At 46.6% G+C, this 21,379-nt stretch overlaps 1 protein-coding gene across 9 annotated transcripts in view; it reads left to right on the forward strand.

Moving 5' to 3' along the window:
- The window catches only part of arhgap23a (Rho GTPase activating protein 23a), an 85,604-nt gene that overhangs the window by 50,197 nt on the left and 14,028 nt on the right, over positions 1-21,379 (forward strand). For 7 of the 9 annotated variants that reach the window (XM_083780324.1, XM_083780325.1, XM_083780323.1 and 4 more), the window contains exons 2-7: positions 5,938-6,132; positions 9,290-9,314; positions 10,002-10,094; positions 12,376-12,454; positions 12,947-13,007; positions 15,840-17,484. In XM_083780324.1, the coding sequence (XP_083636450.1) occupies positions 5,938-6,132; positions 9,290-9,314; positions 10,002-10,094; positions 12,376-12,454; positions 12,947-13,007; positions 15,840-17,484 (2,098 nt within the window). Of the gene's footprint in view, positions 1-5,937; positions 6,133-9,289; positions 9,315-10,001; positions 10,095-12,375; positions 12,455-12,946; positions 13,008-14,186; positions 14,364-15,839; positions 17,485-21,379 lie in introns of those variants that run through there. The other 2 variants (XM_083780319.1, XM_083780326.1) reach the window with 2 other exon arrangements.

Below are 21,379 nucleotides of genomic sequence, written 5' to 3' on the forward strand. Positions count from 1 at the left end.
ATGCACATGTACATAGAATAGAATAGACTTTATTAGCCATTTTCACGAATGCATATTAAATGTTGGAGCTCAGCTCCCTGGGTCAGCATTTAATAGACAGAAACCGTATGAAACCTTCATCCTACAATCCTACATATGTGCTACAATATGGCTGGCTCATGGCTAGAGTGGCTGGATGGTAACCGCAAGGTTGCCAGTTCGAACCTGGGCTCCCCCAGAGTTAGTGTCGAAATGTCGTTGAGCAAGACACTGAACCCCTAAATTGCTCCTGATGTGCTGGTTGGTGCCTTGCATGATTTCTGCCGCCATCGGTGTGTGAATGGGTGAATGTAATGCACAATCTCTGTAAAGCGCCTTGGATAAAGGCACCATATAAATGCACCATTAACCATTTACAATTTTGGACCTATGTGAGGCATTCTGCTGTTGTTATAGAGTGTTGCAGACAGTGCAACTCAGAACGATGAGGCACCAGGAAATAATTCCCCATTCATTTCATTCATAGGTGTTTCGAAAAGTATTTATTTAAAGTAATTTAAACCTCGGACAAAGCCAACAGCCGATTTGACAAATCATGACAATAAACATTTTTTTTGGGACGAACAAATAATTAGAAAGAAGAAAAACAAAAACAAAAATGTGTCAACTCTGTTGGCTTTGTCCGAGGTTTAAATGCCTTTTTAAATAAATACTTTTTGAAATGCCCTCGTTGTTCTGAAAGTGGAACGGGACTGCAACGCTCTATTTCTAGGTGCATGCCCTTGTTATGCTTCAACCACATGAACCCTAGTGCCCCTATTCTGGGGAGAACACACGGCGAAAATAGCAGATCTACACATGTTGTATGAGCTTGCCTTGTAGAGCTGCTATTTTCGGCGAGGAGGTTTGTTGAAGTGGTAAGAAAGGAGGGGGCCTAGTATACTGTAGACTGACCCCTGGGGGTCTATACTAGGGGGTCAACAGTGTACTGTATATATAGGGTTGAAATGGTTCAAATTAAAAGCCAGGCTGTTATTCTGGACTCTAGCTATCTCATCTCCACCTGTCTGCCATTTACGATGCATGTGGACATACAGAGGAGGGGGGGGGCATGCCCCCTGGGATGGCTGGCATGACAGATTCATACCTGGAGCGGCAGATATACTACAAGGAACTATCAGATTTTTTTTTTTCAACTTTCACAAGCCCTCTTGGTTCCCTCTTGTCTCCCTCGCCTGCCTCCTCTCTCCAGCTCAGGGCTGTTGGTTGGTGGAGCAGACAGTATAGTGGCTGTTGGTTGGTGGAGCAGACAGTATAGTGGCTGTTGGTTGGTGGAGCAGACAGTATAGTGGCTCTGCTGTGGATTAAAGTCCAGTCAGCATTTGTAACCTCTCTAAAGCTCCACTTTTCAAACAGGTTGCAGCTCTCAGCTGTTTGAAAGAGCATTGTTCTCCCTGCCGGGGTTTAGCAGTCACCAGAGTCCTGACAGAGCATTGTTCTCCCTGCCGGGGTTTAGCAGTCACCAGGGTCCTGACAGCCACTGCATTCTTCCTACCCTGCTGCTTTGTGGTGGATATAATGAGGAGTGAGATGGCCATGCTGCTAACTGACACTTTGTGTACAGAAGAAGACATGGGCCATATCACTGTGACCTACAAAAAAATACAAAATAAATAATTTGTTTTTTAGATTTAAATGTTTTGTTTGCACATTATATGTACTTTGGACAGGGTATGACGGTCAACTAGACACTTTAACCACACGTACGATAACGGCGAAAGTAGCAGGTCTACCACCTCACAGCCCAAAAAAAAAAAAAAAGCCCGATCTGTGCCTGTCTGGCACCATCCTACTTGGGAACGACGCAAGTTGGGAACAATGAAAACCGGCATAATTTGTGCCGAGGTGATGGTGGTATTACTATTTGTACTTTAAAAACTTCTGTGCCTTTTGCATCAATCAGTCAAATCAGTCCAAGTGAAATGATAAAGAGAAGCATCCACAGCGAAGCTCTATCCCTGTGGATGACAAAAGTAACATCTGCAATGCATACCACATCAACCGCCAAACACTCACTCAGCACAAGAAGCTACCAGGCAGTCTATTATACTTTGGTACATATTCAATATGACATTTTTATGTTCTCTTTTTAACGAAATCATCTGTGATTGCTCATCAGCATCCTGCGGCCTGGGCCTCTGTGATGTCTTAAAGAGAATCATTGATGAATCAGCGGTTATCATTGCCGTCATATTGGAATGTGTCCAGATCTCAGACTGAGGGCAGTACCGGAGGGCTGCCTATGAATTCCTTTAGGACGAGCTGGCCCAGCTGGGTGATGCCGAATGTCTCCATGTCTTAATCTAGCAGGACGGGACTTCCCTGCTCACTGTCTAGAACTGGTCAACCTCCATAGGAAGTCAACTTTTAGACCAGAACCCACAGAAAGTATTTTCCGAGTTCCTTGTTGCCTGTGTTGAACTGGCTGGAAAGCAGTGTGTGCATGTCAGCGATTTTGATGCCAGTAACCAGTACCAGACGCAGGGTTTGATTACTCCAAGGTGATGCGTTAATAAAAATGAACAAAGGGACGGATATCGGAGACCATTGTCTCACGTCCGAGGAGGACCGTTGGCAATGATTGCAGACTTCGCAGAATAGCCAGGCAGACCCACGCATCTACCACTGTGCGCTTCCAGACCGGGTCGGACGGGGAAACTGCGCTGGCTTGGAAACCCAGTCGGCCTCTGTATGTTTGGGGTAATCACAGGGTTTGGTGTTCTCAGCGCCGGGAGGGGCCATGCGGTCGAAACCGACGTGCTGGAGCCTGTCTCTCACTAGGGCTCCGACACCCCACCTCCTCCTCCTCTCATTCTGTCGTTTGCTCTCTCTATCGCTCTCTCTGTGCACCCCCTCCTTGCCAGTTACAGAGTGTGTTTCGACATGCCCCGAGCCAAAACCGCTCCCACTGAGGAATTCACTCAGTCTCTTCCTTCTTTCACCCTCTTACCCTTTCATTTCCCCTCTTTTTTTATTTCCCCTTTGGTTCCCTTCGTCATTTCCATTCGTCACTTTTTTTTATGTATTACTTTACTATATATACTCTCATCACACTTTATAGATTGCCGGCCGCTGGCCTCCATGAAGAATAAAAATCACACCTGTGGGAAGTGAGGGGCGCTCTTATCATCATACATCATGTTAGGACATGATAGGAACGAAATTGCCAATTTTCTCGTCCACATATGACTTAAAGGGCTGTATTTTGCGTGTCTTAAGTACCAGGTCTTATTCCCTAACTTGAGTAAACTAAAGACCTGGAGGCGTGATCAATGCCATTTGGCTATTCTGAGTGGCCAAAGAGCATTGATCACGCCTCCAGGTCTTTTGTTTACTCAAGTTAGGGAATAAGACCTGGTACTTAAGACACGCAAAATACAGCCCAAATTATCCATTCATTCATTGTCAATGGCATTTAATGTTTGTGTTAGGACAAAAATTACACTATAGCTGAATATAGGAGGGGCTAGCGCCCCTCAAAATAGCCCTCAGAACAAAAAATGGATGTATATGGAACGTAGAAGTTTGTGGTAAAAGTGCACATGTGCCGCAATATCTTGTAGATATCCTATAGCCATCTTGTAGATATCCTGCCATCTTGTAGATATCCTATAGCCATCTTGTAGATATCCTATACTCCTATAGCTGAATGTAGGCAATGCGGCGGTATCCGGAATGCTCGCCTTAAAACACGCTCGTTCCACATTTCTTTCCGCCGACCGTAGGACGGTTCTTATATTCTTAGAAATAAGTTTAGACCTACTTACATAGTTTTACTGGGGTTATGTTCAGAAATTGGGTTAGCTTTTGGCACCGTTTGACTGAGGTTAAGGTTAGGAATAAGGTTAGGTTTGACAGTTTAAGCATAGTTTACTTTTATAGGTTACGTTTAGGAATACCAGCCTGAGCAGTTCTGCCGGCTGTACGCCCGGAGCGAGGCCTGTTCATTGGTGTTCAATGCAGGTTATGACAGTGAGACACACAAATCAGTTTTCTGGTTTGTAGTCCATTTGACTGGATGTGGTGGTTGGTCATTCACACATCACAAATGCTGAGAAAAATTCAGCCAAGTGGGGTCAAACTCACATTCAATCACTCACTTTTGCTTTGCCACTGAATGCAAAATTCGACTCTCATTCACCTCGTTGCTAGCATAAAATGGAAGTGCACGGGAGGTGAATATTGAAGAGATTTCCATGTGATGGAGGAAGATGAGGTGGAAGGAGAGGAGTACTAGAAGCGCCTCTGTGCAGCAGACTTTATTTATAGATGCTCTCTGAGCATCTGGTTGTCCCGCCCCACAGAGCTACCACGCTTCCTGCCTCTAGCCCGCCACTTCCTGTTGTTGGTTAGCCATATGGGCCTACCAGGTTGAAAGTGTCTGGCGTGTGTGTGTGTGTGTGTGTGTGTGTGTGTGTGTGTGTGTGTGTCTCTCAGTCAGAGAGGGAAACAAGAAGTGAAATAAGATGCATGCATTTGAGGCTACTCGGGTTCACCCTGCCCTGACCCTCCTGGCATTAAACACAGACAGACTTACAGACATTTTTACATCTTAAGTTAGTGAGGAAGACGGAGGGGAAGTAGAGTCAAGTCACAGTTATTCCACAGAGAAACCTCTCGGAGTTCACTGCACTAAAACGATGCCTCAGACAGAACACACTAACACAGCTATGGCTTGACCTCAGAGATGACCCCTCCCCTCCTCTGCCCCCCCCCCCCCCCCCCTCCCGGGCTTGTTTGGTCAGGTGGTCGTGTTTGACTGACAGATGCGGGTCGTTGGCGCAGCATCGGGGTGACAGTTCTCACGTGTGTTTGTCAGGTGAACAGGCCTGTTGACTCAGCCTCAGCAGTGAGAGCTCTGATGACTAGAGAGCCTGTGGAGATCGCCCCTCATTTCTCTCACTGAATGAGAAGTCCCTCCTGCCCCCCTTTGACTCCACTCCGCTATGACAAGACCAAGGTCAGCGCTGATTGGTTGCAGGCGTCCATGATTGAGTTTGGCTCTGTCTTCCAACATTCCATAGTTTCTCTCGCTCTCGGAGCGCTCTCTCCCGCCGCCCCTGGCCTGTCTAGACGCAGGCCCTGCCTGTTAGCCGAACCCCATGAAGCTTTTTACGGGCTATTGTTTGGTGGAGCCTGCCTTGCGGGGGTGACTCGGTCTGTTAGCTACATCCAGGAATATGTTGTTCATAAGGAAGTTGCTAATAAAAAAAACCCCAGCAGTTGAAAGCTTCTGTTCTGAATGAGGCCTTTACCCCAGAAAAGAGCGTTTTTGAAACATCATCACATCCATGGAACGATGCACAATACTTTTTGGTCCAGCGTTGTTGTCACTTACCTCTGTGTTTTTCTAGCAGCGTCCATAAGTTTATCATGCACACTATACATTTGCTGCTATGCACCTTTATATCATATCTTTATGTTGTTCTTTGTTTCTTGTGTTCTTGTCTGGTCTCCTTTCCAACTTCTTCTTTCTTTTCTTTTTTTCCTATGGAATTACGACACGATGGGAACTATGCACGGAAACAAATTTCACCCACTTTGTTTTACCTTGTAAAGCTGTGATGTGACAATAAAGCTGATTGAATCTAAAAGAAAGTACGCACATCTCTAAAAAAAAAAACGTTCAGGTGCTGAACAAAAAGATACGTACAGGAGAAGGAGATGTAGTCTGCACACTGTTTTGTAGCTCCCACAGGAATTTTATTTAGAAGGATGACAACGTTTCGACCACTCATTGGTCTTCGTCAGGTATAATAAAGCTGATTCTCATTCACGGAAATATACATGTTCTTATTATGGAAATATGTTTTGTAATTCCTAATAAGATACTAATTAACTATATCCTTTCTAAGAATGGAAGCATGGAATCTCACCTGTTCCTCTCTGTGTTCACAGGGAAAGGGGCGGAGGGATGGTCTGTCTTCGACCAGTGACAACCCTCGGCCGCCCATGGCGAGAGGGGAGGGGGGCGGCGTTGGTTGGCATGGTCCCCGGACGCTGGTCCTCCGCAAGAACTCCCAGGGGTTTGGCTTCACACTGCGCCATTTCATCGTCTACCCCCCAGAGTCAGCCCTGCACACAAACCTCAAGGTGAGACCAGCAGTCCACAGCTAATCTCCTACAGTAGTAGGGCCTTTTAAAGTGGATCTGACAAACGGGAGCTCAGAGACAAAGGTGATCTTATTATAGCCAAAGATCAGTGACACTAAGCTCAATAAAACAAACATGAGTCCAGAGTTGTTGAACTTTGCCAGTTACAGACACAGAGCTGTTAAACAAGCCTCTTAAGGGGTTGTTGAGCAGTCCACTCCATTCTTCCTTTGGTGCTTGTGAAATATTAATGAACTGAGTCAGAAGTAAATTCACGAGCTCTTACAATCCATCGCTACACGTAATAAGTGTACCGTTTATGTAACAGAGAATTGTACCCTTTTATCATAATTTTTATCACCTAAGAAATGCCAAACCCAATTTTCTCCACCTCAGTTCTTCTGTATCACATCACAGGCCTCATTATTAAGTCATTAAGTCACCTTAGTTCTAATAAGTCCTGTCATTGGTCGATCATTCAGTGCTTTGGGTTTGAGGTGTGTGTGTGTGTGTGTGTGAGGTGTGTGTGTGTGCGGCCAAGAAGCTACAGATGTGAAATTGAGAGATTGGGGGGGTGGGGGGGGGGGGGGGTGGGGGTGGAGGTGGTTCAGGCAGCTGAAACAAGGCCCTTATTATTACCACCCCACCATTCTCACCCCAACCCGACAGCAGCTGCACAGAGAGAGAGAGAGAGAGAGAGAGACAGAGGCTCAATGGGATCTGTTGTTGTCTTAGCCTGGTACCACTCACTGGCTGCCTGGTGGTACCAGCCCGGGTCAAGACAATAGTCCCACTGCTCCCTCTGGGCTGTGGCTCTTTAGGCCTCATCTCACATGGTGTGGGAGGCGGTTGGTGCCACAGCGCTGTCCAAAGTATTCCAAGAAGATGCTTTGTGGAATTCTCCCAAATCACAGTGTGTCCCATTATCAGAGAGTGGTGGGTGATTCAAATCTTGACACTGGCTGCAGGGTTGGAAATGACATTTACTGTACATTGGATTTAAATTTCTTATCTTTTTATTTAAAAAGAAATCCCTAAATGAATGCCCTATTACTATAAATGGCAGATCTACTAAGTTGCAGATCAGCTATTTTAGCTGACATCTTTGAAGGATTTCTCCTATAGTGATAATGGGTTGAAACTACTTGTGTCTGTAGTATTAACAAGAACTTGTGACTAAATAATGACATTGGGTTCTTTCCATTTCCTGAGCATTAACAGTTTTGTAATTAGGTTAGGTTTCCTCCCTAAAGTAACAATACTGTACACTCTTGACTACAGAACTGTGCACCTTAGCCCAGTGGTTCTCAACCTTTTTAATCCGTGACCCCCCCAAAATAATCATATTTTAACTGGGGACCCCCACCCTGATAAGCACTTGGAATATAGCAGTTCACTTGATTACATTTTGTTTGACTCTGTTCCACAGATAAATATTGTGCAAAATAGCAAATAGATATTTGCCAATTTGGCCAATGTTTTGACCAGTTTATTTTATAGCATTGTTTGCTGATTACCTTTGATGCAGTGATGGTATTTTTCTTTAGGTTTTAAATCATGTGAAGTGATATCATGATGTTGATGTATGATATTGTATAGACACAGTAACAGTAACTGTGCTGCTACAGACTAATAGACACAAAGTCACATGTTGGAGCAGTTAGCACCGCTCCGGGGACCTGGGGGTCCCGAGCCACAGGTTGAGAACCACTGCCTGCCTTAGCCTATGCCTGCTACTCTCTCTCCCCACATCATACCATGTCTTCTGTCGTCCCAGACCTGGTCAGGCTGGGCTGGTCAGTCAGGGAAGCGTCCCTGACAGCACACTCCATTCTGGGGTCGGCAGCCCTCCTTTCTCTGCACGTAAACCCCCTGCCATTGTCCCAGCTGCCAGGAATGAGCCCACTCAGCGCAGCCTAAAGCCAGGCAGCAGTCAGGCCACCATGCCCCTATCCCCAAACTGTCCACTCAGCTGTGTGTGTGTGTGTGTGTGTGTGTGTGTGTGTGTGTGTGTGTGTGTGTGTGTGCGCGCGTGTGTGTGTGCCTGTGTGAGTGTGCCTGTGTGGATGGATGGATGGAATGAACGGTGTAATGATAAAATCTCCCCCACATTAAGTGGTGGTAGTGCTGCTGTCGTCATCTGCCATCTGCGGCAGCTGCGTCCACTTGCTTCAGCCCATGACATTATGACCTCATTATTACCTGCAGATTGTTGAACCTGAAAGGCGGTCTGTGTGTTTAACTGAACTCCAACATTACACGCTCGTAAAGAGAAACACATCTGCCCCTCTGGCTAGGCTTGGGGGATGCCAGTGATGTCACTGGCATGCTTGGAACGGTGTAAAAGTGAAAGAGATATAGGTTTCTCTAGGTGGACTGCTGCTGTGTACTCGTCTCATTAATAAAGAAACTCATAAGAAACTATACTCAAGAATAGAGTGCGGATATTCCCTCCCCCGAGTAGAGCATGCCTTCACCTATAACAATTTTTGAGGGGCGCTAGCCCCTCCTATATACAGGCTTAATGTTTGTTTTTAGTTCAATGTTTGTTTTCAAAACGCCATTGACAATGACGGGAAAATGTACGTCATATTGTCCCTCATTACGTCATATATATATTTTTTTTAAGATATTTTTTTGCGGCTTACGCCTTTTATTGATTTTTGAAGGGACAGACAGTAGGCTGACAGGAAACGGGAGAGAGATGGGGGGATGACATGCAGTAAAGGCCGTGTCGGGTCCGGGAGTCGAACCCGCGGCACACTGCGACTGGATTACCAGTCCGGTGCCCAGACCGTTACGCTACGGCCTGGGCCCCATTACGTCATATTGTCTCTTTATTGTTAATGGCGTTTAATGTTTGTGTTGGCACTGTTTGTTTTACATCACCATTACATCACCCAATCAACATGAGTTAATATATTAGCGCCCCTCACTTCACATGGGTGTGATTATTTTGTCCTAGATTTAGGTTGAGTTGTGTTCAACCAGCATATCAGTCATGATGCTTTAGGTTGAGTTGTGTTCAACCAGCATATTAGTCATGATGCTTTAGGTTGAGTTGTGTTCAACCAGCATATCAGTCATGATGCTTTAGGTTGAGTTGTGTTCAACCAGCATATCAGTCATGATGCTCTCTCTTTCTGTGCCTTTGCAGGATGAGGAGAACGGGAACGGAAAAGGTAAGCGCTCCCTCTCTGCCCCTCCAAGTTCATTAGTCCACAGCCATATCAGCACGGAGAGCGTTGACACTATAGTGCCGTGGTTTTCAACCTTTTGAATGCCATGGCCCATTATTTATTTGGCATATGAGCCACGGACCACCATTTGATGACATTTTAGCCTCTAAGACCCAAAACTAAACAATATTTTGTTGTTGGATCAGATTTGGTCCACAATAGATAACAGACAAACGTTGATCAAAATAACAATTCTACATTCTCTAATTGTGTAGACTTCTTTTGAATTAAGCAATGAAGTTGTTCGGTCCATTTGGTTACCAACTCTCCATCATTTAGCTGGGGACCACCTGGAACCCCCTCAAGGACCACTGGTGGTCCCCGGACCACTGGTTGAAAACCACTGCTATAGTGACATCACTGACTAGGACCTCTGTGGTTCCCTGTCTGTCTCTCTGCTCTCTTATGTTGGCACACAGCTCCCTCTGCAGGACTCTACTTAGTACTGCATCTAAAGTAGCTTCAACTCCAAACACTCCTATCAATTTCAATTTGTGTTATAGTTGTTTAATAGTTTAATCATAACATCAAAGCAAGTGACACTAGACATTTTCCCACACAAGTCGTTGTTTTATTGTTATGTATGACCCTTTTTGTTTTGCTTTGCTTTCCATTGTTTGTCACGGATAGGGTATCAGAAAAGTCGTCTGGAGCCGATGGACACCATATTTGTGAAGAATGTGAGAGAGAGAGGTCCAGCCCACCAGGCTGGCCTTTGCACAGGTAAAGGCAGATTGAAGCCCGATACATGCTACTCTGATAGCCGACCTATAGTCTCACAGCAGTCGTGAGATGTTAGGTCTGCTATACGTTGTGAGCTTTGTGGTTGTGTGTGACGGTGCCGCATTCGGCATAAACTGCCCTATTGGCCTGAATATAAGACTATGTTTTTTCCTAAAAAAAAACGAGATTGTATTATAATCAGGGACTAGACCATTTGACATTCAATGTTATTTTTCCACAAATGAGTCTTGAGAAATGGGGGTTGTCTTATAATCAGAGTCGTCTTATATTTGGGACAATACGGTACTAGGCCTGAGACTACAGCGGAGGCAGGAACATGGGCATGCTGATTTGCCAGTGGCTCTGAGCTTTTTGAGGATCAGGGCACACTCTGGATTAGAGCACACTAAACAAACATGGCAACCGGTCCCCTGCCATGTTAAGTGGTCATTATTTTAAAGATCAGTCAAATGATTGTTTTCCGGCTTGGATCAATGGAACCAACGTAGTATACATTAAGGTCCTATTTATTCCTATCACAAAGACAACAAATGTTTTCGATAAAAAAATAAAATGCCATGACATTGTTATATTATCATTAAAGTGTTTTGCTAATAATTTGGGGGCCGGCCCACTTACAAAACCCTCGTGGCCCACCAGTGGTCCCCGGGCTCACAGGTTGAGAACCACTGTCAGATTTCCATGGAATGGAAATATCTGAGCCAGAGCATCTGTGTCACATGATGCTGCAGACATGCATCTGTGTCACATGATGCTGCAGACATGCATCTGTGTCACATGATGCTGCAGACATGCATCTGTGTCACATGATGCTGCAGACATGCACAGGGGCTCTGGGTGGGGGGAGAGACCAGGCACTGTAGGGGGAGGGTGGGGGTGGGAGAGACCAGGCAGGTAGTGTAGACACTGTAGAGTGATTATTGGTTATTAGTCTTCCCGTTTATATAAGGTGATTCTATTCCCTCATATGAGCCAACTTAAGGACTCGGAGTATAAACAGTGTACTTATTTATCCATTTGTAACTCAGAGTAGAGTGTGCAAATGTAACCAAATGGACCTAAGCGTCCGTTTAGTTACATTTGCACACTGTCAGTCAAATTAACACTGTGTAGTATAAGTGTATTTATGTGTGTGTGTGTGTGTGTGTGTGTATAATATATATACATATATATATACATATATACACATATACACATATATATATATATATATATATATATATATATATATATATACATGATGCAAAAATGTTGCGTGAAATTCTCCAGTGCAGCATGAATGTGACGGAGCTTGTCAAGTTTTCTTGTTGTGTCTTGCTGTCGAAGCGACTCGAGACAACATTCCATTCCTAACAGCCCTGCCAAACCAAACCAGCACTCCATACAAAGCAACACATTTAAACACAAACGCATCTGAAATAACACATGCCAATAGTGCATGTACATTAATCTATGCATGCCTGTCGCACGCACGCACGCACGCACGCACGCACGCACGCACGCACGCACGCACGCACGCACACAACTATATATATCATCATACTATAATTCTAACAATGTCTGTGTGTGTGAGTGTGTGTGTATCAGAAACAAAGCATTAAAGCATTATCTCCTCATTGCCTGCACCAATCGCTCCCACTTTTCACACAGGCATTGACCATATGAATATGGAGGGCGTTTTCGATTTGACACATTAATGATTAATAATGAATTTATTAGTGAATTAAAAATGCGACCAGGGCACAGTACCCCCCGCGGCCACCGGGGGGGGGGGGGGCAAATATCTCACAACGGGTAAGGACTAGTACATATAAGTTAATAATATAGACCCAGACACCACATGTTTCATCAACCAAAGCTACCATGTCCAAGTATGGAGTGTGTGTCTGGGGTTTCTCTGGCCTGGCGTTGTCTGGTCTGTCCAGGGCTGACTTGACATGGTTTGGCTCACCACCAGTACATGGAAGTGGATAGAGCGCGGGGTAGTCAATGCTTGCTTGTATGTTGACAAGTGGTGCTTAAGCCTGATATACAGCACTGTATATCCAGTGGGTCGGGAGTCGGGACACATGTTTGGGCCGCAGACCAATTTTAATGGGTTGTGGGTAAATATCCATTTCTAAAAATAATATTATTTCAAAAATTAAAAAATAAGTCATACAACGGTATCCCATGCAAGGCACAATGAGATGCGTCTGTTAGCTTGTTTATCAGTGATTTTCTGCTGTTTTAAAGTGTGGTCCATCTCTGTTTGTTTCAGGGGATCGGCTGGTGAAAGTGAACGGAGAGAGTATTCTAGGAAAGACGTATTCACAAGTGATCGCCCTCATCCAGCACAGGTAGGTGTGTGTGTGTGTGTGTGTGTGTGTGTGTGTGTGTGCACCTGGCCTAAATAAAGGTACAAGATGTGCACACATTCTCCTCTTAAAACTTTTACTTTTAATAAACAGCCTGTTATTGAACAAATGCTTTAGCAGTAGTTGTTATCAGAATAATCAGAATTAACATTTTAAAACTAAACCCTTTTCAATAATACATTATATCACTTTACAGCAGCTTTTTAATTGTTTTTGGAAGAGTAGGGGACGCTCTTCTCTAAATGGTGGATATCCCATTTTGGAGAAACTCCACTAGGAAATGTTTTATGTTAAACGGATAAACCACTGGACTGAACTGATGCTAATGTAATATTCTGCTTCAAGAATGTGCATGAAGTGCACTGCAAAGTCCCTGAGTGTCAATTTGACCATCTCATCGTTTCTCATCTCTCTCTAATCTCTATCTGTTTCTTCTTGCCACAATGTTTTAAGTTCTCCATTTATATTCCACAGTGAGAACGTGTTGGAGCTCTCCATTATGCCAAAAGACGAAGACGTATTGCAGCTGGTAAGTGTGAGTATATATAACATTTATAAACACACACACACACACACACACACACACACACACACATAATTTGAACATAATGGTTTTATTGCAGGTTAAGTAACTGCATATTCTACTGCATTCATTCGGGTGGGAAGTGTGAGAATAACATTTATAAACACACCCTACAACACACACATAACCCTCATGTGAACACACACACACACACACACACACACACACACACACACACACACACACACACACACACACACACACACACACACACACACACACACACACACAATTTGAACTTAATGGTTTTATTGCAGGTTAAGTAACTGCATATTCTACTGCATTCATTCGGGTTCAGCCAGGATTCTCTCTGTCATTACTAAAGAATGTGGAGATTTTGAGAGAATAGCTGGGCAATGACTCAAACGCTCCCTGCAATGCATTTAGATTACAACAGACATCCATGTTAGTAACCACCTAGGCTATTCGAGGCTGTAGGTGAAGAGCAGACACCCACGTACAGTTGCGTCAGTCCGCAAATTGCGCCACCGTTTATTTACTCACATGATCCTACATGCCTCTCCCATGCAGTAAACTACCTCATGGGGAGACAATTGGAGACACTGGTTGCTAGAACTGACCACCAATACTGGGTGTTCACTCTCGGCCTCTCTCACTCTCTCTCTCACACACACACACACACACACACACAAAGGGGGATTTAATTGCATTTCGGTGTCACGCACCCAAAAGAGACGATCTACAAGCTCACAACGCGTCGCACTTTGACACGTCGTGAGCTTGCGCACAAAAAAGAATGAGTAAAGCCTAACTCTAGCAATCTGTTTAAACATAAACCAAGCCATTGTTCTTGTGAGGACCAGTAAAATTGACTATTTCTCAAATTCTACTACACATGTGGGGCTAGTATAGTTATACAAGTACACACACACACACACACACACACACACACACACACACACACACACACACACACACACACACACACACACCTCTTCCTCCTCCCATACCCAAAGTCCTCCCCTTAACCGCTACGCCTGTATCTGCTGCATTCCAAGCATGACATCATCAGTGCTACGCCTCCTTCCACCCGCCCTTCCACAGGGAGAGAGAGAGAGAGAGAGAGAGAGAGAGAGAGGAGGGAGGGTAGGGCAGAAGGAGTTTGGGAGGGTTGGAGAAGAGACAGAGAGAGAGAAAAACAAAAAGAAGAGGTTCGACGAGATAGCAAGGACCGGAGAAAAGAAAGAGACGAACGCAGCAGGAGACCAAGTGTACATGAGGGAGAGGGAGAGGGAGAGAGGGGAGCAAGCGACAGTGCTGGACCACCACAGCCTGGAGTGTTGGAAGGTGAACAATGTTTTTGAGGAGACCTGCTCTACTGTCCTGCTCTCTCCCTGTTCCTCTGTGTCTGTTCTGTTTGTGGCTATACAAATGTATTGCTCAGGCTTCCCGATTCTATTGGACAGACTAGATCACTTGTGGTAAATCACGGATCCTTCTCTAGATCTGGTCTCAAGTTGTTTTGTGTATTTATTAGTTTACGTATTCATGGTGATGCTAAATAATTGTTAGCTAGCTACTTTATGTATTCATGGACTATGGGATTTTAAGTCGTAGTTGGTGTGTGAGACTGTAGATGGCCTTTCTTGATTAGTATACGCATTGCGTAAAGCAATTTGTAAATCATGTGCTAGTTAATGCCATAATAGGTCATGTTTATAGTGTCAAGCTGATATGTATGTTTGTATGTAGGGCAATGCAGTGGACATACTGTACAGCATAGCTCCTACAGCTGGGTGTCGTGTTGTGCTGTGGCTTTCATTTAAGGCAGTTGCTTATTCATGTAAAGTTTGCTAGTAAGCTGTTTGTTTTGGGAGCAGAGGCCCTAGAGACAAACTGTGGCATAGCGGCTGGGCTGAGGGAGACAATTCCATTGTAAGGCATGTTGTGTATTGTTCTGTAGTGTGTGAAGCTGTTCTAGTCTTATGGTTTGGGCCTGTGTTGTTGTTGTTGATCTAGCTCAGTGGTTCTCAAACATTTTCATGTCAAGGACCCCCAAATTGTTCCAAACCTTTCACAACTTTTGAGCTCACAACGTGTGCGTTGCACGGTCATGCATTTTGAGCTTGTTATATTAATTCAATTAGCTGGGGACCCCATGGAGCCCCCTCAAGCACCCCTGGTCTAGCTGGGGTCTGTTCTTAATGGTGCATTTATATAGCGCCTTTATCCAAGGCGCTTTACATAGATTGTGCATTACATTCACACATTCATACACCGAGGGCAGCGGAAACCATGCAAGGCACCAACAAGCACATCAGGAGCAATTAGGGGTTCAGTGTCTTGCTCAAGGACACTTGGACACTAGCCTGAGCTAACGTGTTAGGTTTCTGGTCTAGAGGGGCGGGTCGCGGCTCAGTTTTGCGCACGCCCTGATTGGATCTCATCGATCTGTCCATCACCCCCGGCCCCTCCTCTCCCCCCTAGTGCAGCGCTACGTCACATCATTTGGAGCGACGCCCACCCGGAAGGGTTGACTCCCACTTTTAGACCAGAGCGGCCAATGCGTTCCTCCAGGCTTTACATTTTTGCACCAACAAAAATGAAAGCCTGGTACCGAGGCTACTTGGACACTAACTCTGGGGGAGCCCGGGTTTGAACTGGCAACCTTGCGGTTACCGTCCAGCCACTCTACCCCTGAGCCACCACCGCCAGACTGAACCTAAACTTTACTGAACTCTCCCTCCACGTTCATTCACAATTTTCTTCCTTCAATGTCATCATGCCAATGTCTCACATCTCTCTCCGTCTTGTGTCCCCCAGGCATACTCCCAGGATGCCTACCTAAAGGGCAACGAGCCTTACGCAGGGGGAGCCCAGAACCTCCCAGTGCCGCCTCCCCTCTGCTATCCACGGAACAAACCCCAGCCCCCCGCTGGAGCCCCCTCCTCTGTCCCCATGGGCCAGAACCAGCTGGACAACTGGAGTCGCTGGCCAGGGTCCTCCAGCCCCTCGTCGCCCCTGGACAACCGGTCCACCGTGGGCAGCCCGGCCAGCTGGCAGGAGGGGCGGGCAGGGGAGCCCGGGGGTGTGGGTCACAGTAGCCCCGCCCACCGCACAGAGGAGATTCAATATGGAATGACCAGCCAGCAGCCTCAGGGCCAGACCAGGGGTCGCTCCTACTCCTCCTCTTCCTCCTCGGGGGGACCCCTGTCCAGCCCGCTCCAGGTCCACTACCCCAACCACAACACTGCCAGCTCTGCCCAGGTTCAGCCACGGAAGTCGAGCCAGGCCTGGACCAGCCCGCCCCTGCCTCAGTTCGGCCACAGCCGCGGCGAGCACTGCCAGCAGGCCCTCTCCGATTGGTACTACAGCCAGATACCCGAGCGGCCAGGACGCAACAGCATGCAGACGCGCCACCGCAGCTACTCTCAGGACCGGCTCAGCGAGATGAGGAGGCACCAGCAGCGCTCCGCGGGCGGCTTCCCACACAGCGCCTCCCAGGACACTCTGCTGCTACTGCAGCAGCAGTCGCAAGCCAGGCCTCACGGAGACCCATATTGGACCTACGGGGAATGGGACGGCGATCAGGCCAGAGGCCACCCGGCCTCCGGCTACGCCCGAACGCGCTCGGAGAACCTGCTGGCTCAGTACGACCTCTACGGACGGTCGCTGGAGGCGCTGGAGCGGACGCCAGCTGGGCTTGCCTCGCCCCCCTTTGACAGGCAAGCCTGGCTCCAGCAGGCCCCTCAGCCGCCCCCCAGGACCGAAGCTTACCACTGGCAGGGCAGCCACTATGGCGTAGCGCAGGCGCCCCCCGTGTCCCGACACACGCAGTCCCATCATAAGCCCCACCCCCAGCCCTCCTACACACAGCCCCCTCCCCAACAGCCCACCTCTCAGAGCAGGCGTCTGCCCACCGGGCAGAGCATGGACGACCAGCCAGTCGGCTACCGCAGCTACAGCCCCTCGTTCTATCGCAAGACGGGCCGCATCATGCAGCAGGCCCAGTCTTTCAGGGACCCTTCCTATTCTGGCCCACACCTCAACTGGAACCTGACCCCTAAGACCAGTCCGCCAGAGCCTGCCCCCCTCAACACCTCTAGCGCCTCCCCCCTGACCTCTGTCACGCCTGAACCCCAGGACAGAGCGTACAGGCCCACCAACCACGAGAGGGAAAGAGGTGCAGGTGAGGGACCATCGGAGGTGGTGGCAGCGGTGGCAGCACAGACTCAGGAGGTGGTCCTGAGACAGAAGCCTCCCACGGGGCGGAGGAATGTCCATGGCCTGCGCCACCCCCACTACGCGCTGGCTGTGGACGACCTAGATCCTCCTGTGTTTTCCTCGGACCCCCAGGACTCTGCACAGGTCCTTCAGTCCACGGGAGACGGTGCTTTGCGTAAACCAAACGGAAACCTAGCCCCTTTATCCACAGAGGATGACTCGCTAGCATCCATACCCTTCATAGGTAAGCGTGAAGCTTCAAAGATTCCCTTGTTCACATGCCTCCTCCGTCCACACTTGAATCCTTCTTCAAAAACCCCAAGCTGTCAGATTTGATTCTCCGTGATCTTTAATGCAATCTATTTCTGATGCATGTAGGATAGGAAAAAAGCAAAGCTACAGGCTCTGTGTGCATAACTGTAGTCCAAGGTTTCCAGAAGGCGGTATTCCCGTTTCCTGGTGATTTGATTGGCTGATTTAGATTGGCTCGTTTGATTGATTGCTGCTGAGCCAATCAAACAGAGCCTATGGGTAAATGAACTGGAAGAAGAACATGGTATAATGCCACCTTCTGGAAACCCAGAACTACAGTTATGCACAGAGCCTATTATGAGAATCTTGAATGAGGAGACCGACTGCCCTTCATTTCCTCTGTGTCTGTATCGCTGTGTGTCATCTGTCTGGATATAGAGTGTTTGGTAATGCCAGTACTTCCCACAGTCAAGTGATTGTGTTGTTTGATTGTATTTTATCTGGGAATTCACTGATCCGCCTACCGACTCTCCAGATGACTCTCTTACCCAGGAAATTAGATGAGGTGTGTGTGTGTGTGTGTGTGTGTGTGTGTGTGTGTGTGTGTGTGTGTGTGTGTGTGTGTGTGTGTGTGTGTGTGTGTGTGTGTGTGTGTGTGTGTGTGCGTGTGCGTGTGCGTGTGTGTGGTGCGCATTGCACACACGTCACGTTGCATACTTGATTAGAACTAGTAGATAGAACGTTATTGGATTTGAACATAATTGCTGTCAATAACAATTACTCATTTTCTTAATTTCACCAAATCTGTCAGCTAAGGGATTCAATTAAATCAGAATTAAATTGACAAACAATGAACCGAATCCTAATGGCAGGAGGCACAGCCGTGGCTTTGACCCTGATCTTGCTATGATATGACCTAGGCCAATCTGATCACCTTTTTGTACACAAAGCGTGTGTAATCGGCCATGGATGTGAGCCTTTCTGTAACAGTATGTACAGTATGCAGTGCTGTTCATGTTGGTGTCGGCAGGAGGTAAACGTCGTCGTGTCTCAGCTTGTTCCTCTCACAACATTCTGCGAAGGTAGAAGAAGAATCTTCACAGCGGCCAGTCACTAAACTCGGTATGGACAGCAGTCGTTCGTTACTCCCAGTCAAACCAAAGCTAAAGACAGCCAGTCAGTCTGGAAGGATAATATAATGTTCCAGTGGTCAACTGTACTGTATGCCCTGCTGATTCCAATCAGCTGACATGGCAGCGTCGGCACATCTTGAAATGATCACGTAGAATAGATAGATATAAGCTTAATTTATACTTTGTCGTACCACCGCGTGGCTCGATGAAAATGACAGTGACAATGAACGTGCGACACAGTCAAAGACAAAGTATAAATTTGCCTTTTATACAAATGAGCTGTTGGTGCTGTGCGTGCCACATAACATGGAAGACAAAGTGAGAAAGGCAAGTGAAGAGAGAATTCAACGTATCGGCACACCAACATTCTTGCGTACCTTCACTGAATTAACAGAAACTAGGCAGTCAGAGCGACAGGCTGGGACACGTTTAATGGCCACATATTGAAACTAGGCTAGCTTCTCCCCATAGACTCTTCCTCTCCTTATCTCTCTGACGAAGTTCCTGATATGATCTGGGCCTGTTCTCGGCGGGGGGGTGGGTACTGTATGACAGTACAGAAAAAAACACAAGCCCGTATTTGATGGACATGATTTCTTGTTCTCTTTAGATATTCAAAATGATATTTGCTTTGTATTTACAACAGCCCCCTCCCTCTGTGATCAATTATTTAGTTAGAGCCAGAGCACATATGAGGGCGCTTGAGCATGCAGGCAACAGATCAAATATTTTTTCCTTTCCTTTGCACTGCATGGAATCCTTCCTGTACCCCCTCATTTTCCTTCAGTGCGAATCAAACTTGCAGCTTACCCAGGAGACTTTGGTCAACATTTTGGGGGGAGAACACTAGGGATCCTTATGCCTGACTTATAATTAGTTGAATGCCGTGCCGCACATCCCAAATAGCCGATCTACAAGTTCTTCTGTGACGTTTTGTGAGCTTCCAAATCGGCTATTTCCGGTATGAATCTCCCTTTACGCTCAACTCTAGTCTTTCCCCATCCAGCCAACCAGCCTCAGGCATGGCAGTGTGCACTGCTTTCCCCCCTCAATGCCACTATTGTGCTCCTGTGGGAATTGGAGTGGGGGTGTCCACTACTGTCTTTACTAGCTGGACCCGCCACACAACAGGCACAGTCAGCAAGACCATCGCCAAGGCCCACTGTATGTTCTCAGAGACATCTGTCTGTCTGTCCAGGTCTCTCTTCCACTCTAGTCTTGTTTTAGCCTTGTGTATCTCTCTCTCTCTCTCTCTCTCTCTGACCAGTGATGTCATGGCATCTGATATAGTGAAGGGGAAGTGAATAACAGCCCACTGTAGTATATAGCTCTCTCCTATGTCTGTGTCTCGTGGCTGTGAGCTCACGCTTAATGATGGCCTTTGTTAAACCCGCAGCTCGGCTATTTCTGGGCCCCGCTGTAAACAGGCAGATTTCACATCCCAGATTGGGAATGTTTCCTGCATATGCCTCCTCTCCTACTCTTTCTGGATGGGGCATATCACACTAGTATGCACGCACGCACACACACACAGTGTGTGTGTGTGTCACACACACACACACACACACACACACACACATACACAAGAGACGGTAGCATGAAGCAGAAAGACAGGGTGGGAGGTGGAGGAAAGCCAGAGAGGCAGGTGTGGAGAATGGAGAAGTTGGAATGCAAAGGGATACATCATGGCGTCTATTGGACAATGCATACGTTACGGGCGGAGGGAGGTACGCACTAGGCTTTGCACGATGATGAGAGAAGGAAAATAATGAACAAAATCAACCCGAACTGGAATGAAAACGGCACAATGAAATAACACACCATAATGTAATGTGAATTTTCATTCAGCATACTTACAGTGCACTGACAGTCTGCGGGGAAAGCTTTGGAATTGAGTGAGCCAGCCCATAATCCCTGCCTGGAGCCTCATAAAGAGTGAGCTCTGTCTACAGAGAGTGACGCTCTGCTGCCCTCTGTTGTTCAGTGACAGAACAAGCCAAGGGCCTCCCGGCTGCAGCGTTCTGACAAGCAGCTGCTTAAAATGTCACCAGCAGATCCTGCTTCTCCTCGCTCTATGTGCCGATATCGCACTGGTCTCTAATCCTCGCTGTCAGTCAGGAAGTAGGCTTGTGTGCACTGTGCAAGCAGTTTCCTTTCATATCCCTCTACTTCAGTTGACACGGATGGAACATCAGTATAGATTATCAGCCTTTGTATGTCTTAGTACGACAAAGTGAACACACTTTGTTCAGAATGTGGAAAATGCAATATAGTATTTTGTACTATATCACAAATATCAATTATTCTTGTTGGAGGATCAACTGCTTTTACACGTCCTCCCAAATTGCACATCACACATTTTTATAAAGAACTGAAACCTGTCACAAATCTCCCTTTGTTCTCATTCAAAGACTGCTTATGGCGACAGGAGATGCAGGTACTACATTCTTTGAAGAATATCTTTCATATTACGATATGTGATTTGTAAGCTTGGCAGATTTTTGTTTGGGTTTTTCCATTTCCCAAAGTCGGCTACACGCAGCTCATCATGTTTTCAGTGGGTTTGCAAATGACTGCTGATGCTTGTGTTTGCTGGCTGCATCATCTATGTACTTCCCACTCTGGTGCTTGAGATAAAATAATTACGTATGAAGTTTTATGACCGTGTGTACACTGTACAGTATGTGTGCCCATAAATGTGGGTTGCCAGACATATGTGTATGAACTTTATGGATCATCTGACCAAAGAAATGG

Source organism: Protomyctophum parallelum (assembly GCF_964188405.1).
Source record: "Protomyctophum parallelum genome assembly, chromosome: 13".
NCBI lineage: Eukaryota > Metazoa > Chordata > Actinopteri > Myctophiformes > Myctophidae > Protomyctophum > Protomyctophum parallelum.